We start from the raw sequence: 23,184 nt of genomic DNA on the forward strand, positions 1-23,184 counted from the left end.
TTAACCTGTTGGGGATGGGGGCGCTGTTTAGACTATTTATGCTAATTGGGTAATTTTTGAAACGGCTTCCCACAAATTCCTTGATCGTACAATATGCATATTATTATTATTATTGGATAGAAAACAGTCTATGGTTTCTATAGGAGTTGAAATTTTGTCTCTAAGTGGAACAGAGCCCATTCTACAGCAATTTCCCTGACATGGATTCAGATTTCAGAAATGTTGGCCACTGTTCTGAAGTCAGTTAAAAAGGCACTGATATTGCTATGACTGTACGGACACTTCTTACGTCTTCCCCTGGATGCCTTTACGTGATGACGATTCCAATGGGGTCGATTGCGCGCCCTATAAATCAAAAAACCCTGTAGCTAGCAAGTCTTTTCTTGGTGCGTCACGCGCGTGGAGGACACCGACCCTCTCCTGTTCCAAGCGTTAGTTTAGCCTGTTATATTTCTCCGGTCATCTTTTCACTCGTTATAGGAGTTAAAAACATCATAAGGTAGTTAATTTAAAGCGTTTTATAGCAATTTATATCCGTTTAGTGCGATTTTGGGACATTTATTTCTTTAACGCTGTGAATAGGTGGGCACGCTTTCAGTTCATCCCGAACGCAGTTGGCATTTCCACATGGCAAGAGGACAGCTTTCCACCAAAAGACGATTCCTCCCAAGAAAGGATCCTTTGCCCAAGATACTGATGGAAGAACAGCTCAAGGTAGGACATTTTTATTATGATAAATCGTGTTTCTGTCGAAACATTTTAGTGGCTTAGGACGCCATGTTTTTTGACGTAGCTTCGCTTGGCGCAAACTGTATTGAAAAGTAAGGATAAATTAAAAAATGTAATACCGCAATTGTATTAAGAATTAAATTGTCTATCAATCCCTGTCCACCCTATATTTTTTAGTCACGTTTATGAGTATTTATGTATAAGAGTAGATCACTGTCTAAGTGGCGCAAGGACATTTTCTGACCAACTGAGCTACATTTCACATTGTCTAACCATGATTTTGGGGGCTAAATATAAACATTTTCGATCAAACTGTATATGCATGTTGTAATGTGATGTTACAGGAGTGTCATCGGAAGAATTCTGAGAAGGTTAGTGAAAAAATTAATATCTTTTGGCGATGTTGACTTTTATCGCTCACTTTGGCTAGAATCAATGCTGGGCTGCTATGTGGTATGTGCTATGCTAATATAACGATTTATTGTGTTTTCGCTGTAAGACACTTAGAAAATCTGAAATATTGTCTGTATTCACAGGATCTGTGTCTTTCGATTCGTGTATGCTGTGTATTTTTACGAAATGTTTGATGATTAGTAAGTAGGTAAACACGTTGCTCTAAGTAGTTTTTCTATTCCATTTGTGACGGTGGGTGCAATTGTAACCTATGCCATCTACCTGAAATATGCACTTTTTTCTAACAAAACCTATCCCATACCATAAATATGTTATCAGACTGTCATCTAATGAGTTTTTTTGTTGGTTAGGGGCTATAAATATCTTAGTTTAGCCGAATTGGTGATGGCTACTGGTGTTGGTGGACAAATAAAAGATGGTGGATTATGCTAATGTGTTTTTAGGTAATAGATGTACATCTTTACATATTGTGTCTTCCCTGTAAAACATTTTAAAAATCGGACATGTTGACTGGATTCACAAGATCTGTGTCTTTCATTAGCTGTATTGGACTTTGTGTGAAAGTTAAATATTTTAAAAAAATATTTTTTTTGAATTTCGCGGCACTGGTTTTTCAGTGGGGGGGGGGGGGGTGTGCCGCTAGCGCCACGCTGATCCTAGACAGGATAAAGCAAAGCAGTTTGACACATACAACAACACAGAGTTACACATGGAGTAAAACAAACATACAGTCAATAACACAGTAGAAAAATGTATGTACATTGCAGTAATCTGTGAGCTTCTCTGACAGCTGGTGCTTAAAACTTCTTAGGGCTGCAATCCCGGTAACGGGATCGATATGACAACAGCCAGTGAAAGTGCAGGGTGCCAAATTCAAACAACAGAAATCTCATAATTAAAATTCCTCAAACATACATGTGTTTTATACCATTTTAAAGGTAATCTTGTTGTTAATCTCACCAAAGTGTCCGATTTCAAATAGGTTTTTCAGCGAAAGCACCACAAACAATTGTTAGGTCACTACCAACTCACAGAAAAATTCTGCCATTTTTCCAGCCAGAGTCACAAAAAGCACAAATAGAGATAAAATGAATCACTAACCTTTTGATGATCTTCATCAGATGACACTCATAGGACTTCATGTTACACAATACATGTATGTTTTGTTTGATAAAGTTCATATTGGCGTGTTACGTTCACTAGTTCCAAAAACATCCAGTGATTTTGCATAGCCACATCGATTCAACAGAAATACTCATCATAAATGTAGATGATAATACAAGTTATACACATGGAATTATAGATATACCTCTCCTTAATGCAAACGCTGTGTCATATTTCAAAAAAACTTTACGGATAAAGCAAACCATGCAATAATCTGAGACAGCGCTCAGAACAATAGTCAAATTAGCCGCCATGTTGGAGTCAACAGAAACCAGAAATTACATGATAAATATTCCCTTACCTTTGATGATCTTCATCAGAATGCACTCCCAAGAATCCCAGGTCCACAATAAATGCTTGATTTGTTCGATAATGTCCGTTATTTATGTCCAATTAGCTACTTTTGTTAGCGCGTTTGGTAAACAATTCCAAAGTCACAAAGCACGTTCCCTAAAAGCTGACGAAATGTCTAAAAGTTCAGTAACAGTCAGTAGAAACATGTCAAATGATGTATTGAATCAATCTTTAGAATGTTGTTAACATAAATCTTGAATAACGTTCCAACCGGAGAATTACATTGACTTCAGATGAGCGATGGAACAGAGCTCCCTCTTATGTGAACGCGCATGGTCAAAGAATGGTCAGGTCATGGCAGACCTGACTAATTTCCCTCTCATTCGGCCCCCCTTCACAGTAGAGGCATCAGACAAAGTTCTACAGACTGTTGACATATAGTGGAAGCCGTAGGAAGTGAAAACTCATTCATATCATGCTGTGATTTCAATGGGATCTTGGTTGAAAATCGAACAGCCTCAGAATTTCCACTTCCTGTTTGGATTTTTCTCAGGTTTTTGCCTGCCATATGAGTTCTGTTATACTCACAGACATAATTCAAACAGTTTTAGAAACTTCAGAGTGTTTTCTATCCAATACTAATTGGATACTAATAATAATAATATGCATATATTAGCAACTATGACTGAGGAGCAGGCCGTTTACTCTGGGTACCTCTGTGCACCTTTCATCCAAGCTACTCAATACTGCCCCTGCAGCCACAAGACGTTAAAGCTAGTGAGGGAGATAAGTGTTTCCAGTTTCAGAGATTTTTGTAGTTCATTCCAGTCATTGGCAGCAGAGAACTGGAAGGAGAGGCAGCCAAAGGAAGAATTGGTTTTGGGGGTGACCAGAGAGATATATACCTGCTGGAGCGCGTGCTACAGGTAGGTGCTGCTATGGTGACCAGCGAGCTGAGATAAGGGGGGACTTTACCTAGCAGGGTCTTGTAGATGACCTGGAGCCAGTGGGTTTGGCGACGAGTATGAAGCGAGGGCCAGCCAACGAGAGCGTGCAGGTCGCAGTGGTGGGTAGCATATGGGGCTTTGGTGACAAAACGGATGGCACTGTGATAGACTGCATCTAATTTATTGAGTAGGGTATTGGAGGCTATTTTGTAAATGACATCGCCGAAGTCGAGGATCGGTAGGATGGTCAGTTTTACAAGGGTATGTTTGGCAGCATGAGTGAAGGATGCTTTGTTGCGAAATAGGAAGCCAATTCTAGATTTAACTTTGTATTGGAGATGTTTCATGTGAGTCTGGAAGGAGAGTTTACAGTCTAACCAGACACCTAGGTATTTGTAGTTGTCCACATATTCTAAGTCAGAACCGTCCAGAGTAGTGATGTTGGACGGGCGGGCAGGTGCAGGCAGCGATCGGTTGAAGAGCATGCATTTAGTTTTACTTGTATTTAAGAGCAATTGGAGGCCACGGAAGGAGAGTTGTATGGCATTGAAGCTCATCTGGAGGGTTGTTAACACAGTGTCCAAAGAAGGGCCATAAGTATACAGAATGGTGTCGTCTGCGTAGAGGTGGATCAGAGACTCACCAGCAGCAAGAGCGACATCATTGATGTATACAGAGAAGAGAGTCGGTCCAAGAATTGAACCCTGTGGCACCCCCATAGAGACTGCCAGAGGCCCGGACAACAGGCCCTCCGATTTGACACACTGAACTCTATCAGAGAAGTAGTTGGTGAACCAGGCGAGGCAATCATTTGAGAAACCAAGGCTGTCGAGTCTGCCGATGAGGATGTGGTGATTGACAGAGTCGAAAGCCCGGCCAGGTCGATTAGAAAGCCGATTAGATGAGTGGAGGTCGTTTGACCGCGGACCCATTACGAATGCAGGCAATGAGGCAGTGATCGCTGAGATCTTGGTTGAAAACAGCAGAGGTGTATTTAGAGGGCAAGTTGGTTAGGATGATATCTATGAGGGTGCCCGTGTTTACGGCTTTGGGGTGGTACCTGGTAGGTTCATTGATAATTTGTGTGAGATTGAGGGCATCAAGCTTAGATTGTAGGATGGCTGGGGTGTTAAGCATGTTCCAGTTTAGGTCGCCTAGCTGCACGAGCTCTGAAGATAGATGGGGGGCAATCAGTTCACATATGTTGTCCAGAGCACAGCTGGGGGCAGAGGGTGGTCTATAGCAGGGGGCAACGGTGAGAGACTTGTTTTTAGAGAGGTGGATTTTTAAAAGTAGAAGTTCAAATTGCTTGGGTACAGACCTGGATAGTAGGACAGAACTCTGCAGGCTATCTTTGCAGTAGATTGCAACACCGCCCCCTTTGGCCGTTCTATCTTGTCTAAAAATGTTGTAATTAGGAATGGAGATTTCAGAATTTTTGGTGGTCTTCCTAAGCCAGGATTCAGACACGGCTAGAACATCCGGGTTAGCAGAGTGTGCTAAAGCAGTGAATAAAACAAACTTAGGGAGGAGGCTTCTAATGTTAACCTGTCGAGGACAGAGGGCACTGTTTTCACTTTGGGGGAAAATCGTGCCCAATTTAAACAGCCTCGTACTCAATTCTTGCTCGTACAATATGCATATTATTATTACTATTGGATAGAAAACACTCTCTAGTTTCTAAAACCGTTTGAATTATATCTGTGAGTAAAACAGAACTCATTTTGCAGCAAACTTCCTGACAGGAAGTGGAAAATCTGAAATCGATGCTCTGTTCTAGCGCCTGCCTATAAATGTCCTTGATATTTATTAGTATACATGCACCTCATACGTCTTCCACTAGATGTCGACAGGCAGTGAGAGAAGAAATGGAGTGTATAACTTGATCTGGGGTCGAATAAAAGCTCTTTGTATGACGTGTCACCAGTTTCCTGTTTTCTGGAGCGTGCGTGAAGGGACCTGGTATTGCCTTCTGAAAAGCTGTCGCTATAGACGACTAATATCTCCGGCTTTGATGTTATTTGATAAATGTGACAATATCATCGTAAAGTATGTTTTTTCAATATAGTTTTATTAGATTATTGAAATTTATTCGGGACGTTAGGCGTGTTGCGTTGTGTGCCTTTGTTCAGGAAGGAGAGCTTCGCGCTACTTTGCTAGCTTTCCGTGCTAATTGACTGGAGAAGAGGACATTCTAAAACCAAACAACGATTGTTCTGGACAAAGGACCCCTTGTACAACATTCTGATGGAAGATCATCAAAAGTAGGACCCATTTTATGATGCTATTTCATATATCTGTCGAACATGTTGTACTAGTAGTTTGCGCCCAGATTTTGGGCACGCTCTCGCTATAACTAAGCTGGATGTCGTAATGAAGTTATTTTTAGAATTCTAACACGGTGATTGCATTAAGAACTAGTGTATCTATCATTTCCTATACAACATGTATTTTCTAGTAACGTTTATGAATAGTTATTTGGTCAGAATAGTTGAGTGTCATAAAAATATCCGCACATTCTGGGAAAAAGATGCTACGTTATCACAATGTATAACCACTGATTTCAGCTCTAAATATGCAATTTTCGAACAAAACATAAGTGTATGTATAACCTGATGTTATAGGACTGTCATCTGATGAAGGTTTATGAAGGTTAGTGAAAATTAATCTTTTGCTGGTTTATTCCCTATCGCTAACGTGCCTTGATGAATGAATGTGGTAGTGTGGTAGGCTATTGTAGTAAGCTAATATAATGCTATATTGTGTTTTCGCTGTAAAACACTTAAAAAAATCGGAAATATTGGCTGGATTCACAAGATGTTTGTCTTTAATTTGCTGTACAACATCGATTTTTCAGAAATGTTTTATGATGAGTATTTAGGTATTGGACGTTGGTGTCTGTAATTACTCTGGCTGCTTCGGTGCTATTTCTGACGGTAGCTGTGATGGTAGCTGCAATGTAAAACTGATTATACCTCAAATATGCACATTTTTTGAACAAAACATAGATTTATTGTATAACATGTTATAAGACTGTCATCTGATGAAGTTGTTTCTTGGTTAGTTTGGTTGGTTCTTGGTTAGTTAGGTTGGCTTTGTGCATGCTACCTGTCCTGTGAAAAATGTCTATCCTTTTTTGTATTTGGTGGTGAGCTAGCATAAATATATGTGGTGTTTTCGCTGTAAAACATTTTAACAATCGGACAAGTTGACTGGATTCACAAGATGTGTATCTTTCATTTGCTGTATTGGACTTGTTAATGTGTGAAAGTTAAATATTTCTCAAAAATATTTTTTGAATTTCGCGCTCTGCCTTTTCAGTGGAATGTGGGAGACAGGTTAACTTCTTATGGCTGCAGCCCGACGCCGGTACACTTATGACAACAGCCACTTCAAGTGCAGGGCGTGAAATTCAAAATATATATTTTTTTATATTTAACTTTCACACATTAACAAGTCCAATACAGCATATGAAAGGTACACATCTTGTGAATCCAGCCAACATGTCCGATTTTTAAAATGTTTTACAGGGAAGACACAAACCATCAAAAGAGAGCGCCTGTGGAATAGGAGTGGAGCTAGGCACTGCAGGGCCTGGATTCACCTCTACATTACCAGAGGAACAGAGGAGGAGTAGGATAAGGGTACGGCTAAAAGCTATGAGAATTGGTCGTCTAGAACGTCTGGAACAGAGAGTAAAAGGAGGTTTCTGCGGGCTATAAAATAGCTTCAAGGTATAATGTACAGACAAAGGTATGGTAGGATGTGAATACAGTGGAGGTAAACCTAGGTAATTGAGTGATGATGAGAGAGATATTGTCTCTAGAAACATCATTGAAACCAGGCGATGTCGTCACATGTGTGGGCTGTGGAACTGAAAGGCTGGATAAGGTATAATGAGCAGGGCTAGAGGCTCTACAGTGAAATAAGCCAATAAACACTAACCAACACAGAAATGGACAAGGCATATTGACATTAATAATCTTGAAGCTAGGGGGCAGAATTTTTATGTTTGTAAAAATAACGTTCCCAATGTAAGCTGCCTATTTCTCAGGTCCAGATGCTAGTATATGCACATAATTGACAGAGTAGGATAGAAAACACTCTAAAGTTTCCAAAATTGCCAAAATATTGTCTGTGAGTATAACAGAACTGATTTTGCAGGCGAAAACCTAAGGAAATCCAACCCGGAAGTGCTTCTTATTTTGAAAAATCACTGTTCCATGGCCTGCCTTTCGTCCATTTAAAGGGATATCAACCAGATTCATTTTCCTATGGTTTCCTCAGGGTGTGAACAGTCTTTAGACAAAGTTTCAAGCTTTTATTCTGAAAAAGTGGATAGCTGAATGTCCTTCCATTAGTTCATGCGCGCGACACTGGTAGCTAGACATTTTCTTTCTCTCTTGTATTGAATAGTTTACAGTCCGGTTGAAATATTATCGATAATTTATGTTAAAAACAACCTGAGGATTGATTATTAAAAACGTTTGACATGTTTCTACGAACTTTACGGATACTATTTGGAATGTTCGTCAACCCTTGATGACCTGCCTAAGGCTGTGGAATACTGAACAACGCGCCAAACAAATTGAGGTTTTTTGATGTAAAAATAATCTTTATCGGAAAAAAAATTACATTTATTATGTAACTGGGAGTCTCGTGAGTGCAAACATGCGAAGATCAAAGGTAAGCGATTAATTTTATTGCTTTTCTGACTTTCGTGACCAATCTACATTGCTGCTAGGTGTTCTTACTGTTTTGTCTAGTGATCGATAAACTCACACAAACGCTTAGATTGCTTTCGCTGTAAAGCATATTTTCAAAATCTGACACGACAGGTGGATTAACAACAAGCTAAGCTGTGTTTCGCTATATTGCACTTGTGATTTCATGAATATAAATATTTTTAGCAAATGTTTTTGAATTTGGCGCTCTGCAATTCAGCGGTTGTTGATGAAAATGATCCCGCTAAAGGGATCCGTGCATCAAGAAGTTTTAAGGACAGGCATGCTTAGTCGAGTGATCATAAGGGTCCAGTGAGTAGTGAGGTTGGTTGGGGTAACGGCGATTCAGACAGCTAGCCGGGCCATCGGTAGCAAGCTAGCATAGGATGGAGGTCTGTTTTTAGCCACCTCGTGCGTTTCCGACGGTAGATTAGTGGGGTTCCGTGTGGTAGAGGGGATCAATCCAGTTGGCAAAATAGATATAGTTATAGTGACCCAATAAAAATTGTCCGATAGACCTATTCAGATAGCAGCAGATAAGACAGCTAACGATTAGCGGGCCGCAGATGTGCGTTCAGGTAACGTCGCGATGGAGTGGCCAGTTGGATAACTCCCTCGGGCAGATAACGTCGGTAGTCCAGTCGTGAAGGCCCGGTGGGGCTCCGCATCGGCAGTAAAACGGGTCCGGATAGGTGATTGTAGCCCAGGAGTGGCTGATGGAACTCTTCAGCTGGCTAGCTCCGGAATAATTTATGTTTGCTCCGTGATCGACGTAAGCCAATTAACAAACGGATAGCAGCTAGCTAGCTGCGAGATCCAGTTGTAAATGTCCAGAGCTTGCGGTTGAAATCCGGGGATATGGAGAGAAAAATAGGTCCGGTATGTTCTGGTCTGAGTCGCGTTGTACAAAACTGCCGATAGCTTTTCGAGCTAAAGGATAGCTGATGACCACAAACCGTGATTAGCTGAATACTAACGTTAGCCAGTAAACTGGCTAGCTTCTGGCTAGCTTCTGGTTAGCTTCTATTGTGGAGTTCAGATTTGAGTTAAATAATACCTTTTTTTATTGGTGAGGCGGGTTGCAGGAGAGTGTTTTGAAGTTGAGTTTTTGGAAAATAAAATTTGTAAAAGATATGCGAAGAAAGATGTAAATATATATATAACGTTACACGGGACACGACCAGATGAGGACAAAGGACGTCTGACTGCTACGCCATCTTGGAATAGTATGTCAAAGTTAGCTCACGCAATCGTATCTAATTATCCCTAATGTCTTCAATGGTCTTTTCTATTACCAATTTTGAGTACTTGACAGCAATGACACAAGGTATCATGCCCGTTGTCATAAGCTGATGTCAGCTCTTATGATTGTTCATGACATCTGTTATGTCATTACTATGACATTGTAATGCAGGCCTTATGGCACGGGTATGTCTAGATGGGCGTCTACTCTTACCTTGAACCATCGGATGTGTGCTGTTGGGTCTAGACCGAGGACATCCTGCTGTCTGCAGAACACCACTTCACTCATCCCCTGGGATACAGCCCTGTTCTCAGCTGGGACAGGACAGGGCCCAGGGTCCACAGACAACACAAACTTCATTTCCCACAATCCAGTGGGGTACCTGTGTCATAACACACATGAACATATGACCAGCGCTCTCCATTTACTATTGAAACAAAAATGTTGAGAATTATTAATGTTAGACATTAATACATTTAGGATCTGGAAAGTGAATTTGATTCATACCAATCATCCTGATTCAATCTGTGTGCGATATTGGAATTATCTCCAAACATTCTTGAAATCACTTTAGGAACTAAAATATCTGATATGCTTTAACAAAGGCATTTTCTCAACTACATACAGTAACCTAGAGAGGTTTCTTACTTGCTCTCACAAGTGTAGTGTCCGTTATGGGAGGTGTCGGTTGGTAGAAACCACAGAACCTCCCCTCTGACCTCCACCCCAGAGGTCATGTTAAGGGTCTGGTTCCCCCCTCTACTCCAGGTCACAGTGGTTCGGTCCTCAGTGTCATCGTCATCACTACACTTCAGCTGGAAGAAGTGACCTTGACCTGCACTGATGTGGTGGACCTCTATGGCCCCCTGGTGTTCTGGATGACACAATGAAGAGGTTGTTGTTGTCAACTCAATACGACCATCAATTCCCTCAGGGGCAATTTAGAAGGAGGAGGACAGGAGTACTTAAAACAGTATAGGCTTGAGGTTTAGCACTATATGACTAGCTGAGAAAACTGGAACCCGATGGCCAGTCAGCTGCAACCCACAAACCATCAGCTGTGACCCTCCAGTGAGTCCTGACCAAATCCCCGTTAGCTACTACTCTTCATCAGTGGCTATCTGTGCTAGAGCAAATCTATATTGAGCATTGACAGTAAAATACCAATGTAGAGCACTTTTCAAGGCACCCCAAGCAGGAAATGAAACTGCTGCTGTTACACTTTAAGAGGTTGCTTGACCTTATTGTTTGCAAAATCCGTCTACATGCATAAAAAGAAGGGCAAACCAATCAGCCTTTCTTCTGACGCACATTTCAGATTTTGACCCCATTTAGGGAGACAGGATGTATAGAAGAAGACAAACATTTAAGAGAGCCTTTCAAAACTCAACTGTGAGGGGGGAAGAGGAGAGGGGGGTAGAGAGAGAAAGAAAGACAGCATAATACCACCTGTCTCCCATGACAGAAACAGTCAAATCAAACATATTACACCATTTTGCACACCTAAATTAAAGCCCCACCTTTGAACATTTTAATAAAGCCTTGAAGAATTTAATAATTTATGTACAAGTTACTGATAAGAGCTTTTTATTACCTTTATTTAACTAGGCAAGTCATTTAAGAACAAATCCTTATTTACAATGATGGCCTAACCCAGCCATTTGTGCACCACCCTATGGGACTCCCAATCACAGCCAGATGTGATGCAGCTTGGATTTGAACCAGGGACTGCAGTGACGCTTCTTGCACTGAGATGCAGTGCCTTAGAGTGCTACACCCCTCGTGAGCCTGAGTGAGGACAGGGGGTGCTGTTTTCACTTTTTCTGGAAAACGTGTCCAATTTAAACGGCTTCCCACTCAATTCTTGCGTACAATATGCATATTATTATTATTATTGGATAGAAAATACTCTCTAGTTTCTATAACCGTTGGAATTATGTCTCTGAGTGAAACAGAACTCATTCTACAGCACTTTCCCTGACATGGAGTGAGATTTCAGAAATCTTGGCCTCTGCTCCCAGGTCAGTTTTTAGGTCCCTGTGAATGCTATGAGGATACAAACACTGCCTACGCCTTCCTCTAGATGTCAGTAAGTGGTGACAATTTGAATGGAGTCGATTGCGCAATCTGGGACTGTATAAAACACCAAAGACCGGAAGTACATGTCTTTTCTTCCCTGCGCTTGGCGCACGATGGACGTCGGACTGGCCTTTTTCCAAGCTGTTGTTTAGCCAGTAATATATCGCCGGTCATGTTTTTACTCGTTATAGGTGTTTAAAACATCATAAGGTAGTTAATTTAAACCGTTTTATAGCAATTTATATCCGTTTAGTGCCATTTTATGGCATTTCTGTGTGACGCACTTCGAAGAGCTGGGCACTTTTCTTGTTCATGCTGAACGTTAGTGGCCATTTCGACAGAACAAGAGGACATCTTTGGACCAAAAGACGATTAGACCGGAGAAAGGATTCATTGCCCAAGATTCTGATGGCAGTTCAGCTAATAGTAAGAACTATTTATGATGATAAATCGTTGTTCTGTCGAAAAATGTTAAACGCATATTCCGCCATTTTCTTTGGGGTAGCTTTGCTTTGGCGCACCATGTATTGCACAGTAAGGATAATTTAAAAAATGTAATTCAGCGATTGCATTAAGAACTAAATTGTCTTTCAATCGCTGTCCACCCTGTATTTTTTAGTCAAGTTTATGAGTATTTATGCATTAGACTAGATCACTGTCCAATATGGCGCCCGACATTTGACCAGCTTGGCTACTTTTCTCATTGTATAACCACGATTTTGGTGGCTAAATATGCACATTTTCGAACAAACTCTATATGTATGTTGTAATATGATGTTACAGGATTGTCATCTGAAGAATTCTGAGAAGGTTAGTGAAAAAATTAAGACATTTTGGTGGTGATAACGTTATCGCTATTTTTGCCGTGAATCAATGCTGGGGTAATGTTTGCACATATGGTATGCTAATATAACGATATATTGTGTTTTCGCTGTAAAACACTTAGACAATCTGAAATAGTGTCTGGATTTACAAGATCTGTGTCTTTCAATTACTGTACGCTGTGTATTTAAAAAAAATGTTTTATGATGAGTAATTAGGTAATACACGTTGGTCTCTATAATTGCTCTGGCTGCTTCGGTGCTATCTTTGACGGTAACTCTGATGGTAGCTGCAATGTAAAACTGATTTATACCTCAAATATGCATATTTTTCGAACAAAACATAGATTTATTGTGTAACATGTTATAAGAGTGTCATCTGATTAAGTTGTTTCTTGGTTAGTTTGGTTGGTTCTTGGTTAGTTAGGTTGGCTTTGTGCATGCTACTTGTCTGTCTGAAAAATGTCTGTCCTTTGTATTTGGTGGTGAGCTAACATAAATATATATATTGTGTTTTCCCTGTAAAACATTTTTTTAAAATCGGACATGTTGGCTGGATTCACACGATGTGTATCTTTCATTAGCTGTATTGGACTTGTTAATGTGTGAAAGTTAAATATTTCTATAAAATATTTTTTGAATTTAGCGCTCTGCCTTTTCAGTGGAATGTGGGAGGAGTTCCGCTAGCGGAACCCCAGTCCCAGACAGGTTAATAACAGTGGTGTAATGTAATTGGGTAAAAATACTTTGAGGTACAACTTAAGTCGTTTTATGGGTATCTGTACTTCTTTTGGGCAACCTTTAATTTTACTCCACTACATTCCTAAAGATAATATGTACTTTTTACTCACATATCTTTTCCCTGACACCCAAAAGTACTCGTTACATTTCAAATTCTTAGCAAGACAGGATTCACTCACTTTCCAATTCACACACTTATCAAGAGAACGTACACCGAGGTCATCACTTCTGCCTTTGATTTGATCAGTAAACACATGCTTCGTTTGTAAATGTCTGAGTATGCCACTGGCTATCCATAAATAAAATAGGAAATTAAATCTGGTTTGCGTAATATAAGGAATTTGAAAGGTTTTATAGCATTTACTTTTACTTTTGATACTTAAGTGTATTTAAAACCAAATACTTTTAGACTTTCTCAAGTAAGCCTAGTATTTTACTGGGTGACTTTCACTTTTACTTGAGTCATTTTCTACTAAGGTATCTATAGTTTTACGCAAGTATGACAATTGGGTACTTTTTCCACTACTGCTTAATAAGTGAACATAGGGAACACTATATAGCCATACCTTATTTTGGATGCTAGGGCTTTTACAAAGCATAATACAGATCATAGCAAGCAACAGTTGGTTTAGGATAAACCATTAGAATGATCATACATGAAAAAAATACTATAGGTCTAAATACTGTAGTATTACTATATTTTTATACTATACTTTCACTGCAGTGATTTTGTGCACTTTACTGTAGTGTTTTTGCGAACATAACTGTAGTATACTGTAGTATTTACTGAAGTGTTTTTGCGGACATGACTGTAGAATATTAGTGTTCACTGTGGTGTTTTTGCGGACTTTACTGTAGTATAATATAGTAGTGGTCCCCAACCAGGGGTACTAGGATGGTGCTTGGCCTATCCACAGGGGGTATTTAAGACACATGAGACCATAGGCCTACTACTACAATGCACAAGGGGGTACTTCAGGGGTACTCCGGACAGAGCAACATTCAGTTGGTGGTACAATAACTGAAAAGGGTTGGCAACCACTGTACTGTAGTAATTGCTGTAGTGTTTTTGCGAACATGACTGTAGTATACAGTGGGGCAAAAAAGTATTTAGTCAGCCACCAATTCTGCAAGTTCTCCCACTTAAAAAGATGAGAGAGGCCTGTAATTTTCATCATAGGTACTGTCATGACGTTGGCCTGGGGGTAGGTTTATGACAGTCATAAATACCTCTTTCCCCCTTTTTCCCTCTCCCTACTATACTGATGTGACATAAAAAAAACCTTTGGTTAACATAGAGATTCTGGGAACATCAGAAGTTGGAGGGAAATGAACTATATTCTGGTAATCCGACCAACTGAACATATACGCGGTGGTACTTAAGGTATATTATGTCAGTTCGGTTGTCATCTGAGACATTCTCATCAATGATAGGATGACATAAACTCTACTGTGGAAAGTCTAAACATCAGAGGTATCAGATTCACATGGAATTGTTGTTTAATTCAAATGTTTGAATATGAAATTATTTGTGAAGAGCTTAAATGTAATTTTAGCTTCCAAATTAGAGATTGTGTTTTCATAAGTTTGGGCCTCTGCTCAACCAGTGGCCCGCCCCTGTGAAGAGACATGGGTTACAAACTTTTCAGACACACCCCTCTCCCTCCACTATATAAAGCCATTGACAAAAATATAACTTCCTGTTCCGAGGATATGAGGGTGACGATCCCATGTCAGAATGGTTCAGGTAATAACTGTTCCGAGGATATGAGGGTGACGATCCCATGTCAGAATGGTTCAGGTAATAACTGTTCCGAGGATATGAGGGTGACGATCCCATGTCAGAATGGTTCAGGTAATAACTACAGAACTAAGCCAACTTCAGCGTGAGCTTTGGTTGTGAATGGTAGGAACTTTGAACTCGTATTCACTACAGAAGTGATACCTCCTAGCCGTTGAGTTAGCAACAGCTGCTACAAACGCAGGTTAGGAAGGACAGTCAGAGTATCCCGTCTACTACACAACGACGTTACTACAACGTATCCAGTGAAACCAGAGACATTCTTCAAAGGACAGAGGACTCGGTTGGGCAACACGGTCTTCCATCTACCACCAACCTACTGAAGCGCAGCTCAGAGTAAATATTTATTGCATTTTCCTTTTCCAAATGGGCGGTAATTTAGAATGCATAAGATATTGTATTTACGATAGCACAGCTTCGCCTCTGTTCCAGTCTCCCGCTCTTTCACTAAAACCCAGCCCCCTTTCCTTTGTGTAACAAGCTGTCATATCTGTTCCGCCCGCTAGGGACGTTTTCCTTTATGATAGCAATTTGTAATCAAGTTATGATTTAATTGTGTATGTGTGATTCTGTGTGATCAGTTAGGTATTTAGTAAATAAATAATTAAACCCAATTTTGTATTGCCGATTCAACTTGTTAGCCAGGATTCTTGCAGATAACCAAGAATTTACAACTTTCAGAATATGAGACTGAAGTAAGATGACGATTGATGTTGACTGCTATTGATGTAAAATATTGCTAAATCTTTTAGAGTTTATTCGGAAGATAACAGCTCTATAAATATTATTTCGTGGTGCCTGACTCTCTAGTTAATTACATTTACCCGATTAGCTCAATCAGGTGATATTAATTACGGAGAAAGTATTTTATAGAATAGCATGTCATAGCAATTAATCCGGCATAGCCAAAGACACGACAGTACACTTCAACTATGACAGACAAAATGAGAAAAAAAAATCCAGAAAATCACATTGTAGGATTTTTAATGAATTTATTTGCAAATTATGGTGGAAAATAGGTATTTGGTCAATAACAAACGTTTATCTCAATACTTTGTTATTGTTGAGGGAATTAAATAATTCCTCTAATGTACTCATTAATTAAAATCAATCTGTCTATTTATAAGAATTTGTAAGATACTTATTAACATAAAATAGACAGGATACAGTCTTATTAAATTAGATAATAGTATTCATTCTCGGAGCATGCTACCATTTGACCATAAACAACAGTTTATATACAAGATATGACATCATAGGTTACAGAATAAATCTCCTCCTCCTGACCAATATAAAACAGGTTCAAAAGTTCATTCCAACTTCCCAGCGCACACACATGACACACAATGTAATCTATTCTCCTGAAGGCTCACTATAATGTATTACCACTTTAGCAGACAACTCAAGATAATGGAAGACCTAAAAAGTTACTCACTGCCTATCTAAACATCTCAGGGCTAACTTGGGTCAGTTCAACCATAGTTTAACGACCCTTTGTGCTTACTTTATAACCCACAGCACAAATCTCTTTTCACTAGGCATGCAGAGTTCAATTAGTTATAGTTTTATCTAAATCTAGAAGTTGTTTTAGTTATTATTAACAAAATTCCTAACAGTTATATACCCTTTGTTGGCAATGACAGAGGTCAAACGTTTTCTGTAAGTCTTCACAAGGTTTTCACACACTGTTGCTGGTATTTTGGCCCATTCCTCCATGCAGATCTCCTCTAGAGCAGTGATGTTTTGGGGCTGTTGCTGGGCAACACGGACTTTCAACTCCCTCCAAAGATTTTCTATGAGGTTGCGATCTGGAGACTGGCTAGGCCACTCCAGGACCTTGAAATGCTTCTTACGAAGCCACTCCTTCGTTGCCCGGGCGGTGTGTTTGGGATCATTGTCATGCTGAAAGACCCAGCCACGTTTCATCTTCAATGCCCTTGCTGATGGAAGGAGGTTTTCACTCAAAATCTCACGATGGAGACCCAGCTTTCTGCCACTTGGTCTGACATTGCGCTCCACAATGCCTCCAAAATGCCTTGGTATTCTCCTGATTTCATGATGCCAGCAAAGCAATTTCAAAACATCACTAAACCTCCTGCATGTTTGACTATAGGGAAGGTGGTATTTTCTTTGAAGGATTAATATTGTTTTTTTGTAAACATAGAGATGGTGTGCTTTACTATAAAGCTCTAATTTGGTCTCAGTCCACAGGACATTCTCCCAGAAGGATTTTGGCATGTTCAGGTGTTTTGGCAAATTGCAGTTTGGCTTTCTTATGTGTTTCTCTCAGCAGTGGGGACCTCCTGGGTCTCCTACCATATAACTCCCTTTCATTGAGTTGGTGACGGATGGTGCGAGTTGAAACTGTTGTACATTGTGTCTGAAGGTCAGCTTGAATCTGGGTGTCAGTTGACCGAGATGCTTCTCCGCCATCCAAACAATCCTTTGCTGCAATCTTCCATCAAGTTCTCTTGCTGCCACATCCAGGGAGGTTGGTTACAGTGGCATGGGCCAACATTACATACAGTGGAAACAGGAACAGCAAGGTCTCTGTAGACTTGAGATTGTCCACGCTTGGCTACAACCTTGTGTCGGACCTCCTCAGATAATTCTCTGGTTTTCTTTCTTTTTTCCATGCTCATTGCGATACACACAGTAACACAAAACAGGAGAATGATTCCTTTTCTCTATTCAAAATGGTTGAATTAATGAGCTCAATTCCAAAGTAAAGTGTTATGTTTTTGCAGACTTTACCGTAGTAATAACTGTAGTGTTTTTTGTAGACATGACTGTAGTATTTGCTGAAGTGTTTTTGCGGACATGACTGTAGTAGGTGTGTGACAGGTGTAGTAGGTGTGTGACAGGTGTGTGACAGGCTGCCTATTAAGTTGGGTCAACAGTTCTGAGCAATAGGACGGACCAGACAACACCTTAGCAAAAATATAAACATTTGATTACAACTGTAACATCTAAACGTAAGACAGGTTCAAGGCCCATTAAAGGGAAACTGTAGAGGCAGGTACTGGAGGGCGCTGCCAATAAAATGCCTGGACCTCAAACCAGCAAAAAGCCTCTCCAAACAAACCAACTGAATGAAACCAAAAGGACATTATTGCAGTGGCTTTACAAGTGGCTTTATAATGAACATCTCGAATATTGTGACATGAATAAACTCACTGATGATCAAACAGCACATACCATTATGAACAATCGACCACACCTCAAACATTTCTTCAAGACAGCATGGTCACAAAATGGTTGCTCACAGAAATAAAACAGCAACGACGGCATACAGTCCACACACACACACACACACACACACACACACACACACACACACACACAAATATTTTAGTCCCAGTAACCACTCTGCCGAATCCACAATAATGTTCTTCTTCCTAGAATTTCCCTCCGCTTTATCATAAAAATGCCATAAAATGCCATAAAAATCACAATCTTTACAATTCACATCCCTGGATCCTGCTGGAAAGAAGCCAACTCTGCAGGCTGTATTGAAGGCCTTTTCAATACCATGGAGTCCTCAAGAATACCTTTAGTTTCTTCCACCCTTTTGTCACCCTCTGCATATGAAGTGTTCTGGACAGCCCTGACTTTGGCAACCTCATTCTCTTTCACAATTGTCGGGCACTCCAAAGATGTAGCTTCATGCCTTCCACCACAGTTGCAACACTTCACAGTCTTCATAAACATTTACCATGACCTTCATTTCCACATCTCGGATTCCTTCGCCTGCAGACACTCTACATGTCCGGCAGGTAGACTAGTGGTTAGAGCATTGGACCAGTAACTGAAAGGTTGATGGATCGAATCCCTGTGCTGACTAGGTAAAAATCTGTTGTTCTGCCACTGAGCAAAGCAGTTAACCAAATGTTCACTGGGTCGTGTGGATGTTGATTAAGGCAGCCCCCTGCACCTCTCTGACTCAGAGGGGTTGGGTTAAATGCAGAAGACACATTTCAGTTGAAGGCATTCAGTTGTACAACTGATTAGGTATCCCCCTTTCCATTGTATACATTTCCTGCATGTTCTCCCCTAAAATTTGGTTCCTAGCCTGTCACACAATATTGCTCAGATACAAGATTGTGGTGATGCCCATCTACTGTGGGACTCCAGTTAGAGTGCATGCAGTGGCAGAGATGCAGTTAAGTTTAAGAGCCTTTACAGATTCAGATAATGGAGATGATACATGGCAGGGAATGATTGAAAGTTGTAGATGTTAGACTTATTGAGAATTCGTTGGCTTTGTATGGAGTATGGATTATCTAAAAAGGAGACAGAGAGGTGCAAATAATAACTGTCAATAACAGCAATGAACATACATAATTAAATTGTCTGTTAATGACAATAATCAATGCATATAAATGGGTAAAGGTAAAGCTATGCATAAATATAGCAGGAGTTAACAATAAATGGCCAGAAAGGGGGTGCAATAGCATGCGGCATGGTAGACCGAAGCTATAGCAGGCTAATGTATCAATGGCAACATAGCATAACATGGCAAGCAAACAAACAATATAAAGCTAACAAAACTACTTTGACCCGATCTGCTCCTGCACCATGCCAACAACCTGGGAGGACAGGCCACCACCACACAACACAAACTAACTCTTCTGAAGTCAAATCTTGTATACCCAAATACTTCCCTGCCACCAAAACATCTATTTTCTGAGATTTACATTCCATTTCTGCGGTACAGTAGATAACCATTACTAAAAATGCTAAAACGCATATATCACTCATTTGCTTATCCCTCAGTGCTGGCACAGATCTACTACTCACAGGGATCCTCTCAGGATTCCTCACCTTTGACCCATCCTCCTCTACTTTCTTCACTGCCTCAGCATACAACACCTCCTGCACTACTCCGACTCTAGCCTCCTCAGCCAACCACTCTCACACCTGACACTTCCAATCCACAGCAACATGGGCACCCTTACAGTTGACACACAATTTTATCCACCGAAACTACACAATCCTCTATCTCATACCCTCCTGCACACGTCCCACACTTCCCATCTTGGAATCTCCCTCCTACAAACTGCTGCGACATGACCATAAACGTTGCACCGGAAACAGTGCAGTGGATTCGTCCCAAAAGCTCTAAAAGGATAACTGATATATCATAACATGACTTTGTCGGGTAAAGACTCACAAACACCTGGAATCTTCAACTTCAATTGCTCCACCTCCACACTTAACGATACCCCAGAAATGACTCATTTTAATGGCGCCCTGTTCCTAAGAGCAAAACAAGAAATAGATCTTGACTCAAGTTGCGTGAAACGGAGCGCCCGCGTCCTCAAGTCCAGTATAGGTTACCTTCACTGATTCACTTGCACCCAACTCCTTTTCCACCCACCTTGAAACCACAAATGGATCCACCGAAAGGCAAAGATCCACATCCTCCAAAAAATGTCACTCCTACTGGACCAAATTCTTCTTTATCATTTCCATTGATACTAGGCTTGGGTTCCAAGATCTTCACGACAACTTAAACCTCACTTAACTCGCCCTCATTCACTTCCATTTCACCTCTAGAACTCAACTTAAACCTCACTTAACTCGCCCTCATTCACTTCCATTTCACCTCTACAACTCAGTCTGGCGCTTGGCTCACTCTGTTTGCACTTGACATCAATCTACTTTGACACCCCATCTCCATTTTTTTCTCCATTTATCAGTTGATCCACCCTCACCACCACTCCAGTAATCACTCCTTTCTTTTTTGTATTATTGTATTTAGGTTTTTAGACAATACACAAATATAATAAAGACATATATCCTTTCAATGGCACCCTGTTCCTGAGAGCAAAGCAAGTAACAGGTATTTTCCCCAATCTTATGGCGTGGAACACCCGCTCCTTCTGGGTGGAAGGAACACAAAAAATAATCACAAGTCCACTTCGGGTTACCTTCACCGATTCAACAGTAAACAACTCCTTTTTCACCCAGCCATACCTCATATGGGTCAGCCAAAAGGCAGGAGTCCACTTTCTCTGATCTGATGAAACCAAGATTGAACTCTTTGGCCTGAATGCCAAGCGCCACGTCTGGTGGAAACCTGGCACCATCCCTACGGTGAAGCATGGAGTGGCAGCATCATGCTGGGGGGATGTTTTTCAGCGGCAGGGACTGGGAGATAAATCAGGATTGAGGGAATGATGAATGGAGCAAAGTGCAGAGAGATCCTTGATGAAAACCTACTCCAGAGCGCTCAGGACCTCAGACTGGGGCGATGGTTCACCTTCCAACAGGACAACGACCCTAAGCACACACACAAGACAACGCAGGAGTGGCTTTCTGACAAGTTTCTGAATGTTCGTGACTGGCCCAGCCAGATCCTAGACCTTAACCCGATCGAACGTCTCTGGAGAGACCTGAAAATCACTGTTCAACTACGCTCCCCATCCAACCTGATAGAGCTTGAGAGGATCTGCAGAGAAGAATGCGAGAAACTCCCTGAATACAGGTGTGCCAAGCTTGTAGTATCATACCCAAGAAGACTCGTGGCTGTAATTGCTGCCAAAGGTGCTTCAACAAAGTACAGAGTAAAGGATCTGAATACTTATGTAAATGTGATATTTACGTTTTTTATGTGCAAACATTTCTAAACCTGTTTTTGCATTGTCATTATGGGGTATTATGTGTAGATTAATGAGAAAAAACAACAATTTAATCAATTTTAGAATAAGGCTGTAACGTAACAAAATGTGGAAAAAGTCAAGGGTTCTGAATACTTTCCGAATGCACTGTAGCTATCCTGAGGTATTTGTTGTAACTCAATGCATTTGTAGTTAGGTATCAGCTATGGAAGAGGGTGAAATGGTTAGCTAGCAGTTCCAGCTGTCAGAGAAGGGAGAGTAGGCTACTCTGGATAGGGCAGGTCCTTTGTGGGAGGACATTATGAAAATATTATTCAGTTCCAGTCCCTAGCAAGAAAAACTGAGGACAGAAAGGTGTAGCAACATAATATTCAGTGCTTTCTAATTTGGGTATAATGCAGCCTGTTTCTTTTGTGATGTTTTCTGTCCTCAGAGAGAGCCGTAAAACCCTGTCTGCAGATGAAGAGGTCCCAATGAATGTCCCAAGAGAATATGGGTAGATCCTTGTATACCATGGATGATTTGGATGGACTCTGTCCACGCATTTCAAGGCCGCGTGGAAATAATGACTGGTAAATGATCCAAGACCAGCTCAGTTAATCCCTACCATTGTGACAATGAGTCGTCATAATGCTGCATCAAATGTACATGATCTTAGGGGCATTGGCAAACACAATGTAAGTAACTTCATTTATGTACCCCTAATTGCACTGAATACATATGTTTATTCTACAGCTATTGTAAGCAGTAATCATGAGCCTATAAACCAGAGTTACACTGTTAGCACTGAGGCGGTGTGCAATAGTAGGAAGACCCCTTTATGCAGCTCACCCTGCACTACCAGCTCCAGTGTAAGTCTACCTTTGATAAGCTTCCCAGTAAAGCATTAAAAACAATCAAGCAACCCAGAAAAGTGCTAAAAATAGCCCATATTAACATATGTAGCCTAAGAAACAAGGTCCATGAAGTCAATAACTTGCTTGTAACAGATGACATTCATATTCTGACTATCTCTATCACACCCTGATCTGTTTCACCTGTCCTTGTTATTGTCTCCACCCCCTCCAGGTGTCACTTGTTTTCCCCAGTGTATTTATCCCTGTGTTTCCTGTCTCTCTGTGACAGTGTATTTATCCCTGTGTTTCCTGTCTCTCTGTGCCAGTTCGTCTTTTATTTTATCCAAGTCAACCAGCGTTTTTTCCCGTAATCCTGCCATTGCTATTCTCCTTTCCCTAGTCCTCCCGTTTTTGACCCTTGCCTGTTCTGGACTCTGTCCCCGCCTGCCTGACCATTCTGCCTGCCTTGACCTCAAGCCTGGCTGCCACTCTGTACCTCCTGGACTCTGAACTGGTTTTGACCTTTTGCCTGTCCACAACCATTCTCTTGCCTACTCCTTTTTGGATTATTAAACATCTTAAACTCCAACCATATGCCTCCTGTGTCTGCATCTGGGTCTGGCCTTGGGTCATGATAATCTCTGAAACTGACTTAGATAATACCTTTGATGATACATTGGTAGCAATACATGGTTATAACATCTACTGAAAAGACAGAAATGCTAACGGAGGCAGGGTTGCGGTCTATATTCAGAACTACATTCCTGT

At 40.8% G+C, this 23,184-nt stretch overlaps 1 protein-coding gene across 1 annotated transcript in view; it reads right to left on the minus strand.

Moving 5' to 3' along the window:
* Positions 1–23,184, minus strand: part of LOC129820895 (interleukin-1 receptor type 1-like) — a 44,766-nt gene that overhangs the window by 4,509 nt on the left and 17,073 nt on the right. Inside the window, exons 3-4 of the mRNA XM_055877987.1 lie at positions 10,164–10,389; positions 9,729–9,897 (exon numbers count right to left, since the gene is read on the minus strand). Of these exons, the coding sequence (XP_055733962.1) occupies positions 9,729–9,897; positions 10,164–10,389 (395 nt within the window). The remainder of the gene's footprint in view (positions 1–9,728; positions 9,898–10,163; positions 10,390–23,184) is intronic.

Source organism: Salvelinus fontinalis, chromosome 23 (assembly GCF_029448725.1).
Source record: "Salvelinus fontinalis isolate EN_2023a chromosome 23, ASM2944872v1, whole genome shotgun sequence".
Classification (NCBI taxonomy): Eukaryota; Metazoa; Chordata; class Actinopteri; order Salmoniformes; family Salmonidae; genus Salvelinus; species Salvelinus fontinalis.